This window comes from Arvicanthis niloticus, chromosome 15 (assembly GCF_011762505.2).
Source record: "Arvicanthis niloticus isolate mArvNil1 chromosome 15, mArvNil1.pat.X, whole genome shotgun sequence".
Classification (NCBI taxonomy): Eukaryota; Metazoa; Chordata; class Mammalia; order Rodentia; family Muridae; genus Arvicanthis; species Arvicanthis niloticus.
Window position 1 is genome coordinate 15,518,910 of NC_047672.1, and position 20,640 is coordinate 15,539,549.

The 20,640-nt window shown below is 44.3% G+C and overlaps 2 protein-coding genes across 3 annotated transcripts; both read right to left on the reverse strand.

Moving 5' to 3' along the window:
• Positions 1-453: 453 nt before the first annotated feature.
• Gimap4 (GTPase, IMAP family member 4) lies at positions 454-14,868 on the reverse strand. Of its 2 annotated transcripts, none has more exons than XM_034518749.2 (3): positions 14,793-14,868; positions 4,033-4,104; positions 454-2,145 (listed from the first exon to the last, which is right to left on the reverse strand). In XM_034518749.2, exons 2-3 carry the CDS (start codon positions 4,088-4,090, stop codon positions 1,217-1,219), a joined length of 987 nt encoding a protein of 328 aa, XP_034374640.1. In that variant the 5' UTR covers positions 4,091-4,104; positions 14,793-14,868; the 3' UTR covers positions 454-1,216. The 2 variants fall into 2 exon arrangements, with proteins under 2 accessions (XP_034374640.1, XP_076769489.1); XM_076913374.1 differs by lacking the exon at positions 14,793-14,868 and adding an exon at positions 6,278-6,329.
• Positions 2,083-13,493, reverse strand: LOC117720329 (GTPase IMAP family member 9-like). Its single transcript, XM_076913375.1, has 3 exons — positions 13,046-13,493; positions 4,033-4,104; positions 2,083-2,145 (listed from the first exon to the last, which is right to left on the reverse strand). The coding sequence occupies exons 1-2, from the start codon at positions 13,491-13,493 to the stop codon at positions 4,097-4,099; spliced, it is 456 nt and encodes a 151-aa protein (XP_076769490.1). The 3' UTR covers positions 2,083-2,145; positions 4,033-4,096.
• Positions 14,869-20,640: the final 5,772 nt, after the last annotated feature.

Sequence of the window (20,640 nt, forward strand, 5' to 3'; positions counted from 1 at the left end):
CCAGAACCTGTATGAAAAGCTGGGCATAGTGGCATGCACTTGTAATCTCAGAGCTGGGGAGGTGGAGGTAAAAAAAAATCCTCAGGGAATCATGAGCCAGCCAGTCCAGCTGAATTAGTGAACTCCAGGCTGATGGGAAGCACTGTCTCAAGGGAGGTAGATAGCATCACTGTGGAAGACACCTTCAATCATCCTCCACCCTCCACAAACAGCCATGTACCTGCACACACACAAGCATGCATGCACACATACACACATGCGTACACACACACACATGTACACACATATGCACATGCATCTACATGCATAAGAAAACAAGACAGGAAATGAGGTGCCATGGGGATAGAACAAGTCTGGTTCAAAAAACACTTTTACCAACAAAACAAAATTCATCTCTGTGCTGTTACAGCACCACCATCTTCCAAGACAAAACAGATTCCGGGTCTAAGCATGTATGAGGCAACAGAAAAGTTTATTATAACAGCAATAAGCAAATTAGCTGGGTGGGGGCAGAAGCAGCATGATTGGATGTATGGTGATTCAGGGTTGCAGTAACTAGATCATTTCTCACCGAGAGAGCTGACTATTGATCAAACTGGTTAACAGGTTGGAGAGAGAGCTTCTAGAGGCTCATCTGAACACAGCAAACATTGTAGGGTTGCCTGTTGAACTTGTGCTCACCCTGGATTACTTGACTTGTGAGATCTGCTTTGCCTTCAAAGGGCAGCTGGGGAATAATTTGATGCCATTCATGAAAATATAATTAAACAAACCTGACATCCATCGAGAACTGTATGCCTTCTATCTCTGACTAAAGACTACCTCATGCAAAGAGTTGAACTTCCTAATAAAACATACAAGACCGTTGTCCAAAAGATGAGCACCATGTGTAGAACCTACAGGTGACAATTACTGTGGAGAATCCAGAGAAGTGGATCCATCTTACAGTCATTTTCTGTGGCCTCCTGGGTGGCTTTCACTGAGGAAGAACACAAGGTAGCAAGCAGTAATGTATTCTGCTTTGGAGTTTCACAAATTGAAGATTGGTCAGTTTCTTGGTAAGCCAATTGAACAACTGCCAATGGTAAACTTGACTTCATCCCTTCGTCCTGGAAGACAGGAACTGGAGCATTTAGTCATTGAGCCAGATTTGTAGCGCAGGGTTATCAAGGGAAATAGAGAAAATAGAGATAAAGTCTAGTCTTTTAGGCTAAGTCTAGTCTTTCATAAACTGGTTGAAGATAAAGGAAGCAATCTCCCATGCTTTTATGATTAAGTCAATTATCATACTTGTGTTCTCAACTTCCCTCCTGGCATTTTGTTGTCTCTCTGTAAAGCTAATCTCCTTCTCTTTGAACTCCCTCTCCATGCGTGCCTTTCTCCTCTCCCTCTCCAGTTCATCTTTCAGATCTCTAATCTCTTCTTCATACTCCTGTCTTATCCGCGCTGTCTCTCTCTTCAGTTCCTCTCTGTAAAATTCTTGCATCTTCCATGTCTGTTTCTGAATCACGCCCTCGGCACGTTCATACATCTTGTTAGTAAAGCATCTTCCGCCATTTTCCCTCACCAGACTCTGGACCAAGGTCAACAGCTCTGTCTTCTGCGCTTCCTGTTCAGCTCCCGAGGCTTTGTTGTTAAACAAACAGTAGCGATTCTGGAACTCACAGAACACTTCTTGAAGGACTTCAGGAGCCGTTTCTAAGTAGTCATGGAAATCGGTGTCTTCCAAGTCATCTTTCCTGGTGAGCAAGAGAATCATGAATCTTCTAGCCTTTGTGCCAAACATGTTCAGAATTTTCTGTGTGGCCTTGTGTTCTTCCACAGTATAACGCCCCAGTGGGACCACGAGGAGCAGAGCATGAGGCCCTGGAGAGGTCAGGGCAACATAGCGAGTGATCTCCTTTTGTGTTTCAGCATCTGGTACCTCAGTGTCAAAAATACCAGGTGTATCCACGACAACGAGCTCTTTCCCATCCCAGGTGCTCACCCTTTTCTCACAGACCTTGGTAATGGATTTTGCACAAAGGCCAGAACGAAACACTTTTTCCCCAAGGATGCTGTTCCCTGTTGAACTCTTTCCTGCTCCAGTTTTTCCAAGTAAGACAATTCTCAGTTGGGGACTTCCTTGATTTTGGCTTCCAAGCTCTAGAACATCAAGAAAACAAAACCAAATGTTTTACTCAGCCCCTGATGGTTAAGTGAATAAACTCACACAATCCAATGCCCACTTTCTGGTTGCTTATGGCCTTTCCTCATGTTGTCACCTCTGCCCTACCAGGGTGCCGGGAACCAAGCCCAAGAAATTACCTGCTGTTTTAGAAGTCTAGTCAGTACAAGGTTAAGAAAGGACATTCACAGGTCTCAGGTCCCAGGAACCTAAAGAACGTCTGGCATTTCCTTGGAGCTGATTATGACAGTGGGGTGGTCTAGGGTGATAAGATTATGACAGTGGGATGGTCTAGGGTGATAAGATTATGACAGTGGGAAGGTCTTAGACAGTAAGGTTTCATAGTAGGATAGCCCTAAGCAATGACCCTCACCCAAACTTCCCAGTTTGCTGTGTCTTTATAACATGCCCCCAAAATTAAAGTTTCAGAGCTTGATCAGAACCCAGACTTGCTCTCATTCTTTGTGTCTCTTGTCCTTTCATTCGTTCGCCCCCTTCCCTAAGGTCTAGTCGAATCCCCACGGGCCGGCGCACCAGGGACTACAGACAACCTGCCAGTCTGCATGCCCATCTCAAAGGGCCTGACAACTGGGACTTTCCTTGATTTCTTTTCTTCACTGCCCTTTCTTAATATTCTTTTTTAGCTCCTCATTTTGACCCTTTGTGATTTACAGGCACCCAGCAGAGGAAATAAGAGTTTCAGAAGAGACCAATGAACCACTTCTGGAAGCTGCTTCACTTACAGAATCCAGAGTGGAACACAAAGTGTGAGTTTGGGGCATTTGCAGAGAAAGACATATTTTTTTTTCTTATTTATATTTTAAAATGGCATTTTCTTTCGCCCGAGAGCTAAGTAGGGGAGGATGTACAAGCCTTCAGATAGTTTCCCACACTAGGGAACCAGGATCCCAGGATGAAAGAAGTAATACAGCTGAGAGCACTGTCTAAGATGATCTAGTAAATGATACAGGGCCAGTTCACATCAGTATTTACTTAACACAGTAGAGTGCCCCATCGGAAAGATTCTTGTGGGCATTGGTTTCTTGATTATCGGAAGGAAGAATGGCAGAAGGCATCAATGGTAGCTACTATGCCATAATTAGCCAGCATACCACATGGTGATTGTTAGACTAAAAGCCCTGAGCATCCCCTGCACAAGCTAGGAAACCCCCATCTGCCCTCCTTCCCCCCAACCACACCCACACAGAGAAAATTCCCCTGTCTGCTTGGATGCTTGGAGAAAACTCCAAGCTAACACGTCATTACTCCCCATCTCTGATTGGAGAGGCAATGAGAGCAGGAAACCAGGCAAGAGACCAATGACCCCCGCATCGCTTTCTCTCAATCCTCCTTCAGGAAAGGACGGAGATGTGACCAGAAAGGCCACAATCAAGAGAGGCCACCGGCAGCACTTCTGCCTGTAGGAAAGAAGAAGTAAGAAGTTGTGCTTCTTACTTGGTGGCTCACACTGCATGGTGGCTCACACTGCACTAGAGAGACAGGAGCAGGCTCCAAGCTGGCCAGGGCCACAGTGTGTGTGGAAGCCTGTGTCAAGATGAACAAAGAGTGAAAAGAAGGAAAGGGAGGGAAGGGAGGGAAGGGAGGGAAGGGAGAGTGGTTCCAAGCTCTGGACCAGTGAGAGACCAGCTGGGTTTCTTCTGCTCGGCCTGATGGACATATCCTAAGACAGCGTAGAGGAATGGGAGAACAGAGAAATGAAGAAAAATATAAGGGTGGCATAATGGTTTTCTCCTGTTCAGTGGGGACTGATGGTCAAGGCAGGAGGGACTGCACCTCTCCCTGTCTGCCTCCCCACTTCTCTTGCAGTTTACCTCCCCTTTGCCCCACACCCCAGCTCCTCTCACCATGGCTGCTCCTTGAACTTTCTGGGTTGGACCCCACACCACTGAACTGGACTTCCATTGTAGCTCAGCTCCCTGCGGATAAAGAAACAGTCATGGCAAGTTATGAAAAACACTCAGAATCCCACGTCTTGTAGCTAGCACTAAACTTTTTGCCATAAGCTCAGTACTTTAGTTTTTCCTGCCCCGTCACCAAAAGCTCACCTCAGTATTGCATTTTTCAGGCTATTCTTTTTCTTACACAAACTCGTTTCCCTCCAGCTCTCCAGTTAGAGAATGAGTACTGCAGTGTCCAAACTTGTGACTCGGCTTCTCATCGTGGCTTTTGTGGGAATCTCTAACAAAGGCTGACCAGGATGGAGCCCTTGACCCCACCCCCTCTTCCTGGGCCTGACTACTTGTCTCAATGGCATCACCACACAGCCAATGGCTCTTGCTAGGCTATGAGCTCCACTCTAGCCTTGGTTACCAGCCTTTCATGAGCCCATCACCAAATCTTAATGACTACATTCAGAAATCTCATTTGTCCCTTCGTTTCCACCTTCATGTTGATCAGACCCATTGCTGTTCATTGTCAGTGTAGCTGGCTGGGACCCATTCATCCCTTCTCGGATCCCTTTCTAACTCTACCACCAGATCTCACTTTCAAAAAAATTTTCATTTTATTTTTCTTGCTTGACTTCCCTAGCAGCTTTTGATTCTCTTCAGAGGATAGTTTGACTATTAGAAGGGTCCGGAAGTCCCTTCATGAACACCGTTCACTGAAGGTACTGGCCTTCCACATGTTCCCAGGATCCTTGAAGCCACTTTTATTGCCTATGCTTTTTCAGAATTTCCCCTTTCTGGGGAGCACTGCTGCAACCCACCACCCAGCTGGAGCTACTCAGCCTCTGCTTCCTGAGAAGCCCTCTCCAACGCCTCTCTCCTGCATCAGCACCAACCTGAGACTCCAGCTTTTGAGGTCACTTGCTTTTGCTCTAACTGCAGAGCAGCATTTCCTCATCAAAGACCTGGCTGTGACATGAAATTATTTTTTAGCACATGATTGTTTCCTCCTAGACTGTGTGACAGGAAACTTCCCAGGAATAGACACAGCACTGGACAAAGGGCGGGTCTCAATTTACTAAACAAGCAAATTGACCTTCTTGGATCTTTACTTCTCTCTGCTTGGTGGTAGCCTGTGCACACAGCAGTCCTTCCTGGTTAACCAAAACACAGACATGTAGACACACTCAGCTCATTCTGAATGCTTCCTCTACCTAGTACACACGAACATATTCAAAAACTCTGGAGCCAACTATGACCAGGACAGGTTGGAATGCTCCTTCTTAGAGTCCCCACACAGGGAGCCATCAGTTACAAATGTAAAGCAGAACACCAGATGCTTCTTTTGAAAGAGGCTCGTTTCTTTATGGCTAGAGGCCTGGTGGGTAGAGACAGCTTCTCATAAACAAAGAAAGAAACCACACACTTACACAGAGGGTTGGCTCTCAGCACAAAGTTGATTTGGTGATTAGCAAGGAGCAAGTATCAATGGTAGAAAATTTCTCAAAACTTTCTCGGGGTCGGGGGAAACAGAGGGCACAGGGTGACAGAGGGGTGACAGAGGGGCTCTTTAGACACTACCTCATCTGTAAAACCAGGACCTATGTTTCTGTAGGCGCTGGTTTCATTGACTAAGTCGTGCCCACTCTGCCTATGACCAAACATGAACTACTGGCTTTAGTATTCTAGCCACAGTAAATGTAACCTCCCTACTTAGACCCGCCTGGAGGAAGCTTAACTCTTCAAAGAACTCAGGAAAGAACGGTTTCCCCAAGAGGCAGCTTCCCTAGGAAGCAGCTAAAAGGAAAAAGATGACAGATAGTGCTGATCCCAACACTATGCCAGCTTGTTAGAGCTGTGCCAGGCTGAGCCTGTTAGGGATGCCCATCCCTACCTTCTCCCTACCTGCTCCCTCCAGGATAATTCATTCATTCTCTGCCTGGAAGAATCAAGTTAAAAAACCTTTTTGACCAGTGAAGGAATAATTTTTCCATAGAGAAAGTGTCCTTGAAACAGTGAACCCTGAAGCACACAGAAATTTGTAGAACTAAAATTACCGCCCAAAATTATCTGGCTGGAAACAGAAACTAACAAGTACAATTCCCAAGAGCAGGTCTGTCAGGAGGTTTACTAGACACAGCCAACAGAGACGCCCCAATCTCACCAAATTCAACACCCACACTGTCCATCTCTACTCTCTTACCTGAAAATCTGAGTCCTGTGGCCTTCTCTGATTTTGCAACAATGCTAGAAACCAGAAAACAGAAGCAGAGAGGAAGCGAGGGGGAGGAACTGGAAATAGGAGAGTGCAGGGGACCCACCCATCTTCCTAGCTAGCTGCACTGCTGAACTTTCTGCAGTCCTCTTGTTCTGTGCCATCTCATGTGGTACCCATGGGCTGCTGGTAGCTACTGAGCCCTTGAATGTGATAAATCAGTAGTCTCTGTTTTCACCTCCAGGATTTTAGTTGACTGCAATGTGGTCCATCTTAGTAATTAACGGGCAGTCGGCCCTTGTTTGGCAGAACATTCTGTAAATATGAATGATAATGACTTGGTCGGCAGTGATAGTGAATCTCCTGTGTGCTTACTTATTTAAGAAATGAGAAAAAGAATAATTGAGTAAGAGAGAGGGGGGGAGACAGACAGAGAGACAGAGATGGAAAGAGACAGAGAAAACTGTGTTAATAGAATATAATAGACTGTACATTTACTTTGGATGTTTAGGTATTTTATACTTCATGTAATTCATGATACAGATGGATTTAAATGGGACATCTATATCATACCTCCTCCCCTCAGGGATCTGGGCTCATTACAGAAGAGGGGTGGGAAGACTGGAGGCAGTGAACATCTGCAGTGAAACACTATTTGCTGGATATGACAAGGTCATTTCACACACAAATTTGCACAGACCAAAACCCCAGCACCAATAGGGAAGGGCCCATGGCTTCTTGTCCCTATGTAAGGTGCTGTGGGCAATTGATTGCTGCTAGTGTGTGTGTGTATGTGTATGTGTGTTTGCTTCAGGCTCCATGCCTACCTCCTCTTCAACTTGGGACAGGCTCCTTTCAAATTCTATTCAATCTCTCTCTACACACACACACACACACACACACACACACACACACATCAGAACTTCATGTCTCCACACTGTTTTCACGTACTTGACATCCATACAGTTTATAAGTCCCAAAGGACCAGCAGCTCTGGGGAGTTACTGAGGCAGAGACCAGCAGGAAGAGCTGAGGCTTTGGATCCCTAATGCAAATAAGGTTAAGCATGATGGGGGAAGTGAGTCAGATTAGCAGCCCTCTCACCAGGAAAACATATTTATGAAGTGACTTTGATTCCCCAGGTTCATCTGTGAAATTTGGCACAGAGTCACCAAGCAATCAGGCAGTTCCAAGAGAGGCCCCGAAAAACCTCAGTTCTTCACCACAGGCCTTCTAAGTCTCCTCTCTCACCTCCCCATGTACTGCCCTGTGCACGGAAGGGTCCCATAAATTTGTAACCTTCAGTAATTAGGATGCTGGGAGCACAGATGTCCAGATACAATCCCAATCCAGACAGGCATTTGTAACAGATTACACCGGTCAGCAATAACACCTTCCAGCCCTACAGTTTATTTTTCAATGATTTCTATTTCTTTTTCATGTTGTCTCTGCTATATAAACTGATATTTTTCTTCAATTCATGAACTCCGTTCTCAGACTTAAAGAAATTTCTGGTCCATCTCAGTTGATTTGTGTGTGTGTGTGTGTGTGTGTGTGTGTGTGTGTGTGTGTGTGTGTGTGTATAGAGACCAGGGTGATGGTTTTTCATAACAATCCTTGAGAAATTGTGGGCTTGAAGCTGATGTCAGCCATTTCCCAGAACCCTTCCCTATGAGAGTAAGACAGTTGCTGTTAAATGTGCCCTGAGCCACTTCCTCCCTGCATCTGCCACAGACATTTCCTGTGCTAGCTCCTTCACCTTTGTCTTACTCATCTCATGAGTTGTCATATTACAGGGCAGAAGGGCTAAGATGGAGCAGCCATGCACACTGCCATTAACATGAGATGGTACTCAAAACAGACTGTCAGGAGAGCCTGAGAAGTGAAGACCTCCGGGAGACTTCAGCTTGCTAAACCGTACTCAGAGTTCTCCCTGGATGCCCCCTTGGACTGGAATTGGTCCAAAGCAGAACTCTCCTCTGCTTCCCACCTGGAGAGACTACTTCTGGCCACTTGCAGCTCAATTTTAAGCAAGTGTGATGTGTGTACACTGTTGCTACCTTTTAGAATTTGTTGGTATCAGGCTCTGAACCCAGTGACATCACATCTAGGCGACAATAGCCACACATTCCCAGAATACACTTGGCTCACCTCCCACCTTTACCTGGGAGAGGCTATGTCACTATCCATATAAATAGGTAGATCACCCCCACCCCCACCCCCACCCCGACCTCTCTCTCTCCCCCTCTTCTTGTCATCACCTTTGCCCTTATCTCCTGAATAAACTTCACATGGAACTGTTTGGCCTGCTGTGATCTGTCATGAGCTACGCATTGAACAACAGAATTATTGTAATGGAGTTTTAAAATCTGAAACTAATAAAATACTTAGTAAATTCATTATAAAAATTGCCCTGGAGAGATGAACCTGCAGTCTAGAGTCTTAGCTGCTCTTCCAGAGGACCCAGACTGTATTTCCAGCACTCAGTGGGGGCTCACAATCATTTGTAACTCCAATGCCAGGGGATCTGACACCTTCTTCCAGCCTCTGAGGGTTCCAGGCACATACAAACATGCAGGCAATACATCCATACATGTATTAAAATTTTTTAAACAATCTGAAGGAAGTTCACAGCTTGGAAAGACCACCGATGCCATTGCTCCCCTAACTAGACAGATTCTGGAAATTGGGACAGGGATAGGGGGAGAAGTATAGTCTCTAGTTGTGTACCAACTAGTGAGGTACATAAAACCAGGCTTTAATGTGTAGCCTCAAACTCATGATCACATGAACAGCCCTATTAAATTCTGTGAGATATAAGGCAAAACCAAAAGTCATAATTTAGGGAAAATATTTGTAGGGAAGAAGGCAGGGTGGAGGGGTGGGAAGGAAAAGGAGAAGGAGGGGGAGAAGAACCAGAGTATGTCATATGCATGGACTTGCCAACAAACAAAAGTTATTAATAAAAACAAAAAACATATAATTTTTGTTATCAGTTATTTTATTATTAGTTATAACAGTAGTTATTTAAAATACCATTGAGAATACAGGAATGACCGTGAGTGGGGCTGTGTAACTGTAAAAGTATTCTGTGCATTTTGTTCTGCCATGTTTTAGTTTCATTTAATAACAGATCAGAGATTTCAAAGTCAAGATAAGCTGACTTTTGTGAAGTCATCTACAGGGCAACACTGTGGTCTAGCACCTGTTAAGTACCACAGGCAGTCTCATGGTCAACACACCCACTAACGTGATCAGAAGGCTTCCAAGGGTACAAAAGTGAAAGCCTTAGTATGAATGGCATCCAACACAAGCCCTGAAAGGCCGGAGATCGGTAGTGACCGAGACTGAAGCACAGTAGGTGCTTCAAGTTCAGAAGTACCAGCTGTGAAGAACTGGGCTTTACTACAGGATGAACTTGGGGGTCAGTGGAAATGATGGGCCTTATAGTCTCCTCCCTTCCCCTAATTCTGAGTACTGCATTTAATTTTCTCCTAGGAAGATGATTTTAAGCTTCTTTTCCAAAGATAAGAGCATCTCACAAAAGCCTTGCACATCCGAGCACTTAAGATTCATTCCACATAGTCAGGTGTGTCTGCTTGGCCACCTGTAATGGAACTCAGAGACCTACTATAGAGCTTCCAGCCTGCTTTCCTAATGACTTACTTGTTTTAAATTTAAATCAAGTAAGTGTGTGTGTGTGACTCTGTGTGTGTGTGTGTGTGTGTGTGTGTGTGTGTTGTATGGTAGGCATGGGGTGGGGGAATATGTACAGGGATTGTACATGTGAGCATGACTGCATGGTTTGCCTGGTATGACTAGTGTGTGTGTGTGTGTGTGTGTGTGTGTGTGTGTGTGTGTGCACGCGCGCACGTAGAGTGCGGGTGGTATGTGTGGTGTATGTGAAGGGTGAATGTGTGTGTGTGTGTAGTAGTTGTGGTGTGTGCAGGGTACATGTGTGTGTATGAAGTATGCGGGTGTGTGTGTGTGTGTGTGTGTGTGTGTGTAGTGTTGCCTAGTCACGTCTATGTGGACTGTGAGTGCAAGTACCAGAGGAAGGCAAAGGTATTGAATCCCCTGGAGCTGGAGCTGGAACTGGAGCTGGAGTGACAGGTGGTTGTACAGCCCCTCTGGGAGCTGGGAACAGAGGTTGGATCCTCTGTAAGGGCAGTTCACAGTCTTAGCTGCTGTGCCATCTTTCCAGCCCCTTTAATTTCTTCTGAGATGAAAAGGTAACCAAGCAGAACTGACATCAGAAGGAAGGCGACAGCACAAGAGAGACAAGAGGTGAAGAGGACAAGAAAATATGACCCTGAAGGAAACTGTTGTCACTTCCTGGTACAAAGGTGAGAAAAACTAACCACGCAAACTATCATTTGCAGTAATATGGGTGAATCTGGAGGACATTGTGCTAAGAAAGGGCAAATACTTCCCATCTCATTTTCACATAAAACCAAAAGCTCAACTGAGGTTTGGGGGCGCTCAGCCACACTTGACAGACACGTCTACAACAAAAGTCCTGCACCTAAGGCTCAGGGAATGTCCTAGAACCAAGAAACTTGCAGTGAGTGAGATTGTTTCTTCTAGAAATGACAAAAAAAAAACTTCACCCATGATATGTCAACAACATGTGGCTACTGAAACAAGACCGCTAAAAGTTCAACACCAATAGATGTGCTATCATGGAAGGAGGAGATCTCAGGAGGTCTTATCCTGAAACGAAGACCCACAGGCAACTAAGCAATGCTGCAGTGGGAGGTGCAGGGATGTCCTTAGGGATGAGTCCCCTGATTGATTATCCACTACCAAGTGGTCAGCACGGAAATGTATGCATACATAGTCATTAAAGAGGCTGAGCAACTTGTATTTGTATATTTATGTATGCTTACATGTGTAACAACAAAGAGACAAGGGCTATGACTTTGAAAGGGAGCAGGGGGAACATGAGAGGGGTTAAAGGCAGGAAATGTAAGGGAGAAATTATTTTAACTTAAAATTTCCAAATCAGTTGGGCATGGGGCTCATGTCTGTTAATTACCATGGTTTAATTATATACATACACATATACATACACATACACATACACATATACATACACATATACATATATGCCACAATGTCCATGTGAGGAGCAAAGCAAGCAATTTTATTTATTAATTATGCTTCAATCAGTCAGGAAATGTAAGATATTACTATAACCATCTTCAGAAAATACAATATACTACATTAACAAATCATGGGAAATTATAAAGAACCCACCAGAAGTTGATGAAAAGGCTCTATTGCTAAAGACTCTACATACTGTTTGCACTATATGAAGAAATCAGGCAGGAACTGGGCTGGATTTCCTCTCTACAGGCTAGCTTTTCATTTTGCTGGAAGTTGCTATGTAGGCTGCTGAGGAAGGAAAGACGTCAATAGTCTTAACCAAATACTATAAACTACAATCTAACACACCAGGCAAGCTGGGCCCACTTGTGCAGGACTGGTGAGACTGCTATGGAGATAGCCATGTGCTCTCTGGTTGGATTTAAGGCCTATTCACAGGATGGAGCTCAAGTGTGGTCCCATCACCCCGATCAAAACCCAGGGCTGGGGACCCATAGGCCATAGTAGAGACTCACTACTTACTGTTTAGCTAAACTTGACATGGCACCAACTGCAGTCTAAATATTTACACTCATGGACAAATGCTATTCTTATCTTTTTATCAAGAAAGCCTCTCTTTGCAGAGTATAAGCATACATATATATATATATATATATATATATATATATATATATATATAGAGAGAGAGAGAGAGAGAGAGAGAGAGAGAGAGAGAGAGAGAATAGAGACCCAGGACTGGATGCTCAACCCTAAACAATATACTAACACCACTAACTTTAAGGTTCAGGAAACAGTCATTGCAGTTGGGAGCTCACAGCAGCACTGTGTCTGTCAACAGCTAGACAGGGACAGATAGATGAAGAAGGAGCTCATGGGAAACTACTACTCCCTGCCGAGCTAGTAACTACTGATGGATTCTGGGAAAGGGAGAGCCATTGTCTTCTGTTGCATTCCTCCTGTGAGCCCGCTATGCTCTGATAGATGGTTCTAAACCTGCTCTCTCTCTCTCTCTCTCTCTCTCTCTCTCTCTCTCTCTCTCACACACACACACACACACACACACACACACACACACACACACACACGGACCTAGTTAAATTCTATGGATCACAAAGCAAAAAAGATAGCAAAAGAGAAAAGACCACAAATAAAATCGGGACATTGTATACATGCTTCTATGAAATTATCAAAGAATAAATGCCATTAATAAAAAAAGAAAAAATTTACGTCATAACTTTTCCCATATTTTTGAAAGAATTTCTCTTATCTTTTGGAAAATATACATAATTATATTCTCTTCAGCCTTTTCCTTCAAATTTCTTATGTTCTCATCATAACTTTTCCTTGCAGAAATAAGTCGTGCCTCCTTTTCTGATTTATTAGTGTATTCCTCTTCTATTTTTTTGATTTCACTAATGAGTTTTTTAGTATAATCCTCCCTCAGATCCTTTAGACATTGGTTCAGCCTGTTATTTATGTCCTCATATATCCTGTCAGAAAAGTAGGATCCGCCATTGCTGGCCACCATTTTCTCTGTCAGTTCTATCAGCTGCTGGACTTGATTTTCTTGCTCAGCTGCAACTGCTCTATTATTAAAGGCCAGGTAGCGCTTTCCACACTCGGAGACAATATTATTTAGCTTCTCACCTGCTTCATCTATAAAATTATCAAGGCTCTGGTTCTCAAGATCTTCTTTGTGAGTGAACAAGATGATCATGTACTTCAGGGCTGCCTCCCCGAAAAGACCCTTGATCAGAGCAACAGTTTTCTGCTCTTCTTCAGTGTAGCGGTCCAGACGCAAAATCAAGATAATGGCATGAGGACCAGGGCAGGAGTAGAGGACACAACGGCTGATTTCTGAACATGTGGTTGTCATGGTCTCCTTGGTGTCAAAGAGCCCAGGAGTGTCAACTACAAGAAGGTCTTTCTCCTTCCACTTCCTGGATGCTTTCTGGCAGGTCTTGGTAACAGCATGGGCAGAAATTTTAGACTCAAAGTGACGTCTCCCAAGGATGGTGTTGGCTGTAGCACTCTTACCACTTCCAGTTTTCCCTACCAGAATGATCCTCACCTCAGTGTCTTCATGGCCAGCCATGTTGAGGTGAGCTGACTCTGAAGGTCTGAACGCATAGATCTTAAGGAAGGGGAAGAGAGGAAGTTTACCTATGAGGAAAATGGGAAGTACTCCCCATCCTTTTTTTTTTTTTTTTTTTCCTTCCCTTCCTGAAATTATGCAGTGTTCTGTAGTTTGAAAAGACTGATGATCTGGATGCCATTTGGACTGTTCCTGATGGCATGGAAAGGCTATCCCGATTCCTGATACCACCTACCAATATTGGAACAGGTGTTCCTGGGCCATCCCAGTGCTAGGTCTGGGAAGTGAGTGCACCCAGATCCTTACTGTGCCAAATACCTGAAAGCCCAGGCAGGAGCACACAGTCAGATGAGTATAGTGGTCAATAGCTTACTACTATATATTTTATGAAACCTAAAGACATTCAAGCACTCAAAACATAAAGTGTAAGGAAGGCAGAGGCAGGTAGGATCTCTGTGAGTTCAAGGCCGGCCTCGTCTATAGAGCAAGTCTCAGAACAGGCAAGGCTATACAGAGAACCTCTATCTCAGACCAGAGAAAGAGAGAGAGAGAGAGAGAGAGAGACAGAGAGAGAGAGACAGAGACAGAGACAGAGAGAGACAGAGACAGAGAGACAGAGAGAGAGACAGAGAGGAGAAAAGAACAGAATGACTTTAAGTCACCCCCTGCTTTGACCAGTACACAATATGTTAATTATTACAATTAAATATCACACTGAAGCCAGAAATATGTTCACTATCATGTTAACAAACAAGAAACAAAAACCCCAAGAGGGTTTAAACAATCCTGAATACAAAAGAACTGGCAGAGGTATCACCACCTCAGATTTCAGGGTATACTACAGAGACATAGTAAAAAGAAAGCAAGAGCCACAGGCAACCTGGGGTTCACCCTAGACTGTACTGTGCCTTCAGGCAGCTAATCTGGCCTCAGCAGCCCTCTTCAAGCCAGGGTCACACAGGTACACATGCAAATTTGCCTGTTGTAGAGGAGTCAGCATACTGAGGTAGGAAAAATGACTTAAACATGATAGAGTTATCTCCCAACTCTCAAGAACCTGCCTTGGGGACACAGAACTTTCTATAAAGGGTATCAGACTACGCTCTGTGTCCTTCCCCACCTACACACTGCAACACACCAGTTCATCTCCTTACATCTCCTAGCCCCCACCCTCCCACCAGTACCCTCCTCCCTGTGGTACTGCAGGCACAGTACTTCCCCCCACCCCCAGCCCCACAGATGCTCCACTCCCTGCCTCTCACAGTTTCCTCTCTCCACATCTCTTCCAGCCAGACTCACCTTCTTCTGCAGGAATAGGTGAGAGTTCAGGATCTCTCCAAGGAACCTGTTTGACCTGGTGCTTCTGCTTAACTATGAAGCAAAACTGCCTGCCCTTCCTAATGCCTGTCAGTCAGGAAGTTCTATGGGTGGAGCCAATGAACAAACTGTTTGCTTTTAAAGAAACAGAAATAGTGTCCTGTAATTTAGTGGGTGCTTCAGCTTTGTCAAGTTGAAGCCTTTTCTCTGTATGGCTGCTATAATGCCAAAAGTTTCTAAATCTTTTTTTAATTATTATTGTTTTGGATTTTTTTTTTTGAGATGATAGTCTCATGTAGCCCAGGCTAGTCTTGAACTCATTATGTGTTGAAGATGACCTTGAACTGAAAGCTGAGAACCTGGTAGTTACTCAGCCCTTGAAGCTAGGTGCCTCAGCAGTTGGCGTTGTCTCGTGCGACACGCTACCTCGCCGATAAGGAGAACGTCACACTCAAGATTCTTCTGACAGCGTCTTTTATTGTTACAGCTCTTTTAGTTAGAAGGATGCAAGATGGAGAACAAAGGAAGGACCCCAAGCCCCAGAATGTACTGACTTATATACTATCAAAGAGACATGATCTGTCCTCATTGGCTTACAGACTGGGGTCTCATTTACATATCCACTGATAGTACTTTCAGCGGGAAAATTCGCGCCTACGAGTGCGCACAGCTGCAGACACCAAGGCCAAGAAGAACCAGAAACAGGAAGCCAGCGCCATCTTATAATGGCGAGCGTATAGCTACTTCAGCAAACGCAGCATGGCTCCTAACATGGCTCCTAACAGTCTCGATAGTTGGTTCCCATGGCAGATAAGGGATGGTAGAGCATTGCCCGAGTGGAGTGCTGGACTTTTCTCAGCAAGCTGGGCAAGAGTGTGGCGGCCCCCTACCCAAATCAGGCTTGGGCATACTTAACTCCATAAAGACAAAGACTACATGGTGTTAGAGTCAGTTAAGCTTCTGTTTCTCTGCCAGAGAACTAGCTTAATCTTTGCTTGCCTTCAATCAAGCCTGCATATGCAAATTAGGTGTCTTTCCTGCCTTGTTCTTTTGTCCTCCCCTCCCCCACTAGAGCTATATAAGCTAACCCTGTTACTTTAATAAATGAGCTGTCCTTTAAAAGTCTTGGCGGCATTCATGCCTGCTGTACTCAGTACCATGAAGACCCTGCTCCTCAGCTCCTCCACCTCCCGACACTGCTGCTGAGGTATAAAGGCCTATTGGCATCTGGGATGCACAGCCCACAGTGAAAACATGAAGGAATCAACACCAGCAAAAGTACAAATAGACCACAGCAGGAGGGAAGCCTAGGGAGCAAAGATGGAAATGATCCTCCTTCTCCACACCCTTTCCATCCGGGCTGCTACCAGCCAATGTGGCCCACAATTGGGCCCCACAGTCAATCAAGGCAGTCAGGACAGTTCTTCAGGTGAGGCTCCCTACTCTGGTGGTTCTAATTTGTGGCAAGTTGACATTAAAACCAATCACAATGAAGGGCCACACCAGGCTTCAAACCTATTTTTGCTCATGCCCAGAGTGATACTGAACACACAAAGAGGCCGAAATCTTCAACTCTTGGTCCCTCTACTAAGGTCAAACTTTTAGACTTTATGTGAAGATTTCTCACTCAGTTGTAATTAATTTTTGTCTGAGGTGAGGGATGTGGACCTTGTCTCAGTCCTCTGCATGTGATAACCCAGTTTCTCCAGCACCATTTGCTAAACCTGTCTCCAACATGTCTCTCTAGCAGCTTTATTGAAAATCAGATGGCTATAGCTGCATGTTTATTTCTTGGTCCTATGTTCAAAAGAACACAGAAGAATGTTGACCCTTTTCTGTGTTTTATGCCAGAACTATATATGAATAATTCCCGAGTCCCAATAATAAGGAAGCAAACAACCCAATAAAAACAGGACAAAGGATTTGGTACAACCTCACGCAGGAAGATCACACAGATGGCAAATGTTTTAGATGGAAGGACACTCCCAAGTATCTGTCATCAAGGAAACATAAAACCAGACACCTCTATACATCTCCCAGAACAGCCAAAGTTCAGCACACTGATGGCTTCAAATGCTAGCACAGATATGGAGGAGTGAGAACCTCCATTGGTTACTGATGGGAATGTGGAATGGTACAACCACTTCAGAAAACAGGCTGCTAGCATCTTACAAAAGGAAATACACTCTTGCCATATGTGAAGGGGAAATTTCTGGATTCTTTGGAGACTCAGTTGTGTCCATGTGATGTTCTTCTAGAAACTGTCTTATGGATGGTTTGCTGAAAACAGACACCTGGTGTTTTTCCAGAAGCTTCCTGGAAAAAGGGCATGTGATGGTTTCCTAGAGTGAACACTTGAGCAAGCATAAATTTGGAAAGGGTATAAATATAACTCAGCAGACAGTGGCCGAGCTGTGAGGCTTTGGTTCACCTCACCACTCTGTTGGTGTTCGTTGAGCCTTGCTGATGCTGGTCTTCACTGAGGATGACACTGTGGCATTGGTTTGCCTTGCCTTCTTTGCTGATCATTGTTTGTTGTGACTTTGTAGAGAGAAATGCATTAAAGAACTTCTTTCTGGTGGTGTTCCGGTGGCTTCTTACCAACTCGGGCCAACTGGCAGTTTCTTCTAGATCTAACTGCTGTTCATGATTCATAAATAGTGTTTCAGAGTAGACCAAGCTACTGCTGCTGATTCCTGTGAACTGAACTGCTGATATCCTGACAACTAAGATTAGAATCATCCAAACTATTTCTAACTATTCTACATCTAAGCTGTTTCTAAACAGGTCCACATCTCCTTTTGCCCTATTAACCTGTCCTTCCCACTACCGTGGGTGGGTGGTAGGCTAGCAGACAGGTTAAAGCATTTAAGAACCCTTATTAAACTAGGTTTTGAAAAATCTAAGTCTACACATACGATCCAGAAATTGTATTGCTTGACATTTACCCAAAAGAATAAAAAAAAATGATGCTCTCATAAAACTCCCACTGTGTAGGTTTCTGTCATCTAGATTAATAATTATCAAGTCTTGAAAGCAGCCAGGATGCAAATTAACGAACGGCAAGTTGAGTACATCCAAGCAGTAGAGAATTATCTAAACACAAAGAATAAGTAAGAAGCAACGATGAAAGCATTTGCAAGAGACTTAGGAGTGTGTTGCTAAGCAGAGCTTACTAGTAAAATGTTGTTTCCTAAGGAACATTCTGGATATTTGAAATTATAGAGACAGTACAATTGTCAGTAGTTGCCAGGGATTGGAGAGATGGCAAAAGTGAGCTGAGCTTAGAGGACTTTTAGGACATTTTATTAAAATGTTTCCTGTGATACTGTATCAGTGTATGTATGTTCTCCTGCACTGTCCAAGTCTGTAGCATATACAGCAAGAGTGAAACAAATGCCTATTGTAGAAATTAGCTAATAATGCAGTGTAAGCTAAGTGGTACCACTATGGTGGGCATAGTGACAACAAGAAAGGACATGCATGAGTGAGAGTGTGAGCGATATCACTGTCTCCTCTCAATTTATTAAGAACTTAAAGCTTCTCTTTTAAAAGCAAGACAAAAACCATAGGACTTATAAATGGCTCAGTGGTTAAGAGCATTTGCCTCCCTTGCAGAGCACCTAGGTTCAGTTCCCAGCACCACATCAAATGACTCGCAACCACTGTGACTCTCATTCCAGGGGAATCCAACATCCTCTTCTGACCTTTGCAGGCTCCTGCGTACAAGCACACATGCATTCACAAAAGTAAAAATAAATATATAAAATATCTTTAAAAATAAAAACTCAAAAGACAAAATGAAAAATAAAATCAAACAACAAAATCAGAGCCTGTTGGTGTGAGCCCTGTACTCCCAGCTACCTGGGACACTGAAGCAGGAGGACTCCAAGCTCAAGGTCAGCTTGCAGACAGAGAGAGTTCAAGGGCAGCCTGGGCAACTTAGTGAGTGACACCCTAACTTAAAACACAACTTCTTAAAAAAGAAGGAAGCTGAGCTCAGCGTAGAGTGCCTGTTTCCCATGCACAAAGCCCTGGGTTTCATTCCTAGTGGGGAAACCAATAACTGAAGGCTAGGGGAAGGGCAAGGGGAGTCTAGAACCATTGCCAAAGATGATGGGCTAGTAAGGATTTTGGAAAATCAGACTACAGACAATTAGTCCAGGGATCAATAAACCTCTACACTACCCTGCAATAACCAACTCAGAAAGTCTGCAGAATGAGGAAAGATCATAGAACCTGCTAGTGACCTAACTGGTCCCATGGCCCATGTCATCACATTGTGTGCAGCCTTCTCTCACACAGTGATGGGCTATCTCATTAGCTCTCATGATGCCTAAGAAGAGAAGAAGCAGGTGCCAGCATAGATGGCTAGATTAAACCTTGGAGTATATGGATTTCAATTCCAGGGTCAGGGGATGTGGTTCAGTTGGTAGAGTGTATATTTAGTATACACCAGGCCCTGGGTTATCTCCAACACTCCATCAAACAGATATAATGGCACATGCCTATAATCTCACCAATCAAGAAGTAAAGGGAGAGCAACAGTTCAAAACCATTCTGAGCCATGTAGTTAGTTTAAAGCTAGCCTGGGCTTAAGAGATCCTGTCTAAGAAAGATGGGAGGGAGAAAATGACTGCCATTCCAAAAGTCCTCTGTACTCCCTGTCCATTTGAAGTATGTGGAAAAACCTTTGAAGAGGACCATGTGATGGCAGGCCCCCACTAGGAGTAGCCTTCACACAGTGGTCAGTGTGGGAGACCATTGGAAAGTAGCTAAAAATCAAAATGTGCCTGGAGGTACATTCATGGTCAGAGGCTAGAGGTAAAGACAGGCCTTTGAGACCTATTCTTTCCCTCTTATGGTACAGTTCTTCTGGGGACAAGATATCACTGTCATGTGACTGTGACAAGATGTCTTAGATCTAAGTTCTCTTAGACCTAAGAGGGTAAGTTTTGTAGTGGAGACATCTTACCACCCCACTGGTGAGAATTCCTCTGGCTTTAAGTCATCAGGCTGCCTCTGATGCCCTGAAGTCAGCTCTGAAGGCTGGATGATTTTCGGTGGGCTCTGGGAAGAAGCCCATGCTCACAGCAGAAGTGAAAGCAAGAGGTGAGGACCTTCCAGAAACTGTCCCAAGAAAGGTGATTCTGCACGAGGAAAGGAAGTACCTGGGAGGGAGGGATCTGAGTTGCACTAAGCACTCAGCATCACTGATGCTTGCTAGAAATACTAGAGAAAGAAAAAAAAGACCAAAACAAAGACAAAAAAAAAAAAAAAAAAAAAAACTGTCATACACTCCCCAGATAGAAACCACCAAAACTCAAAGCTATTCCTGAGGTTGTATACACAATTCAAACCTTGGGGACTAGCTAAGAAGTGACAATCCTGCAGCTGAGGCCTCTTCAGCTCCAGGCACAGCAGTGTCTCTCAGGAGACACTGAAGGGTGCCAATATGGTCTTCACGTTCTGTTAAAGTTTTTCCCAATCCAAGTTGTCCAGAGTCCTCTGAGTGCCAAGGCCTGTGACTTTTCTTATCATTGGGATTGTAAGGGGACGAGGAGAACAGATTCCCAATTTGAAGTCCCTGGTTCAACTGCATCAGAGACACCAGGAGGCTAGAAACATTTACTAAACACACAGCTTTGTGACTAACTGTGGAGAACAAACGAAATGCTAGCACTAGTGAGGCTGAGCCAGGAGAAGCAGAAGTTCTTAAACAACATAGACTGTATAGTGAAGCCCTGCCCCAAACCAATGAAACAAAAAAGCTATAGAAACATGCTTATGAATCAAAATCAAAATCTCTATGAAAATTATTTTAGCTGTT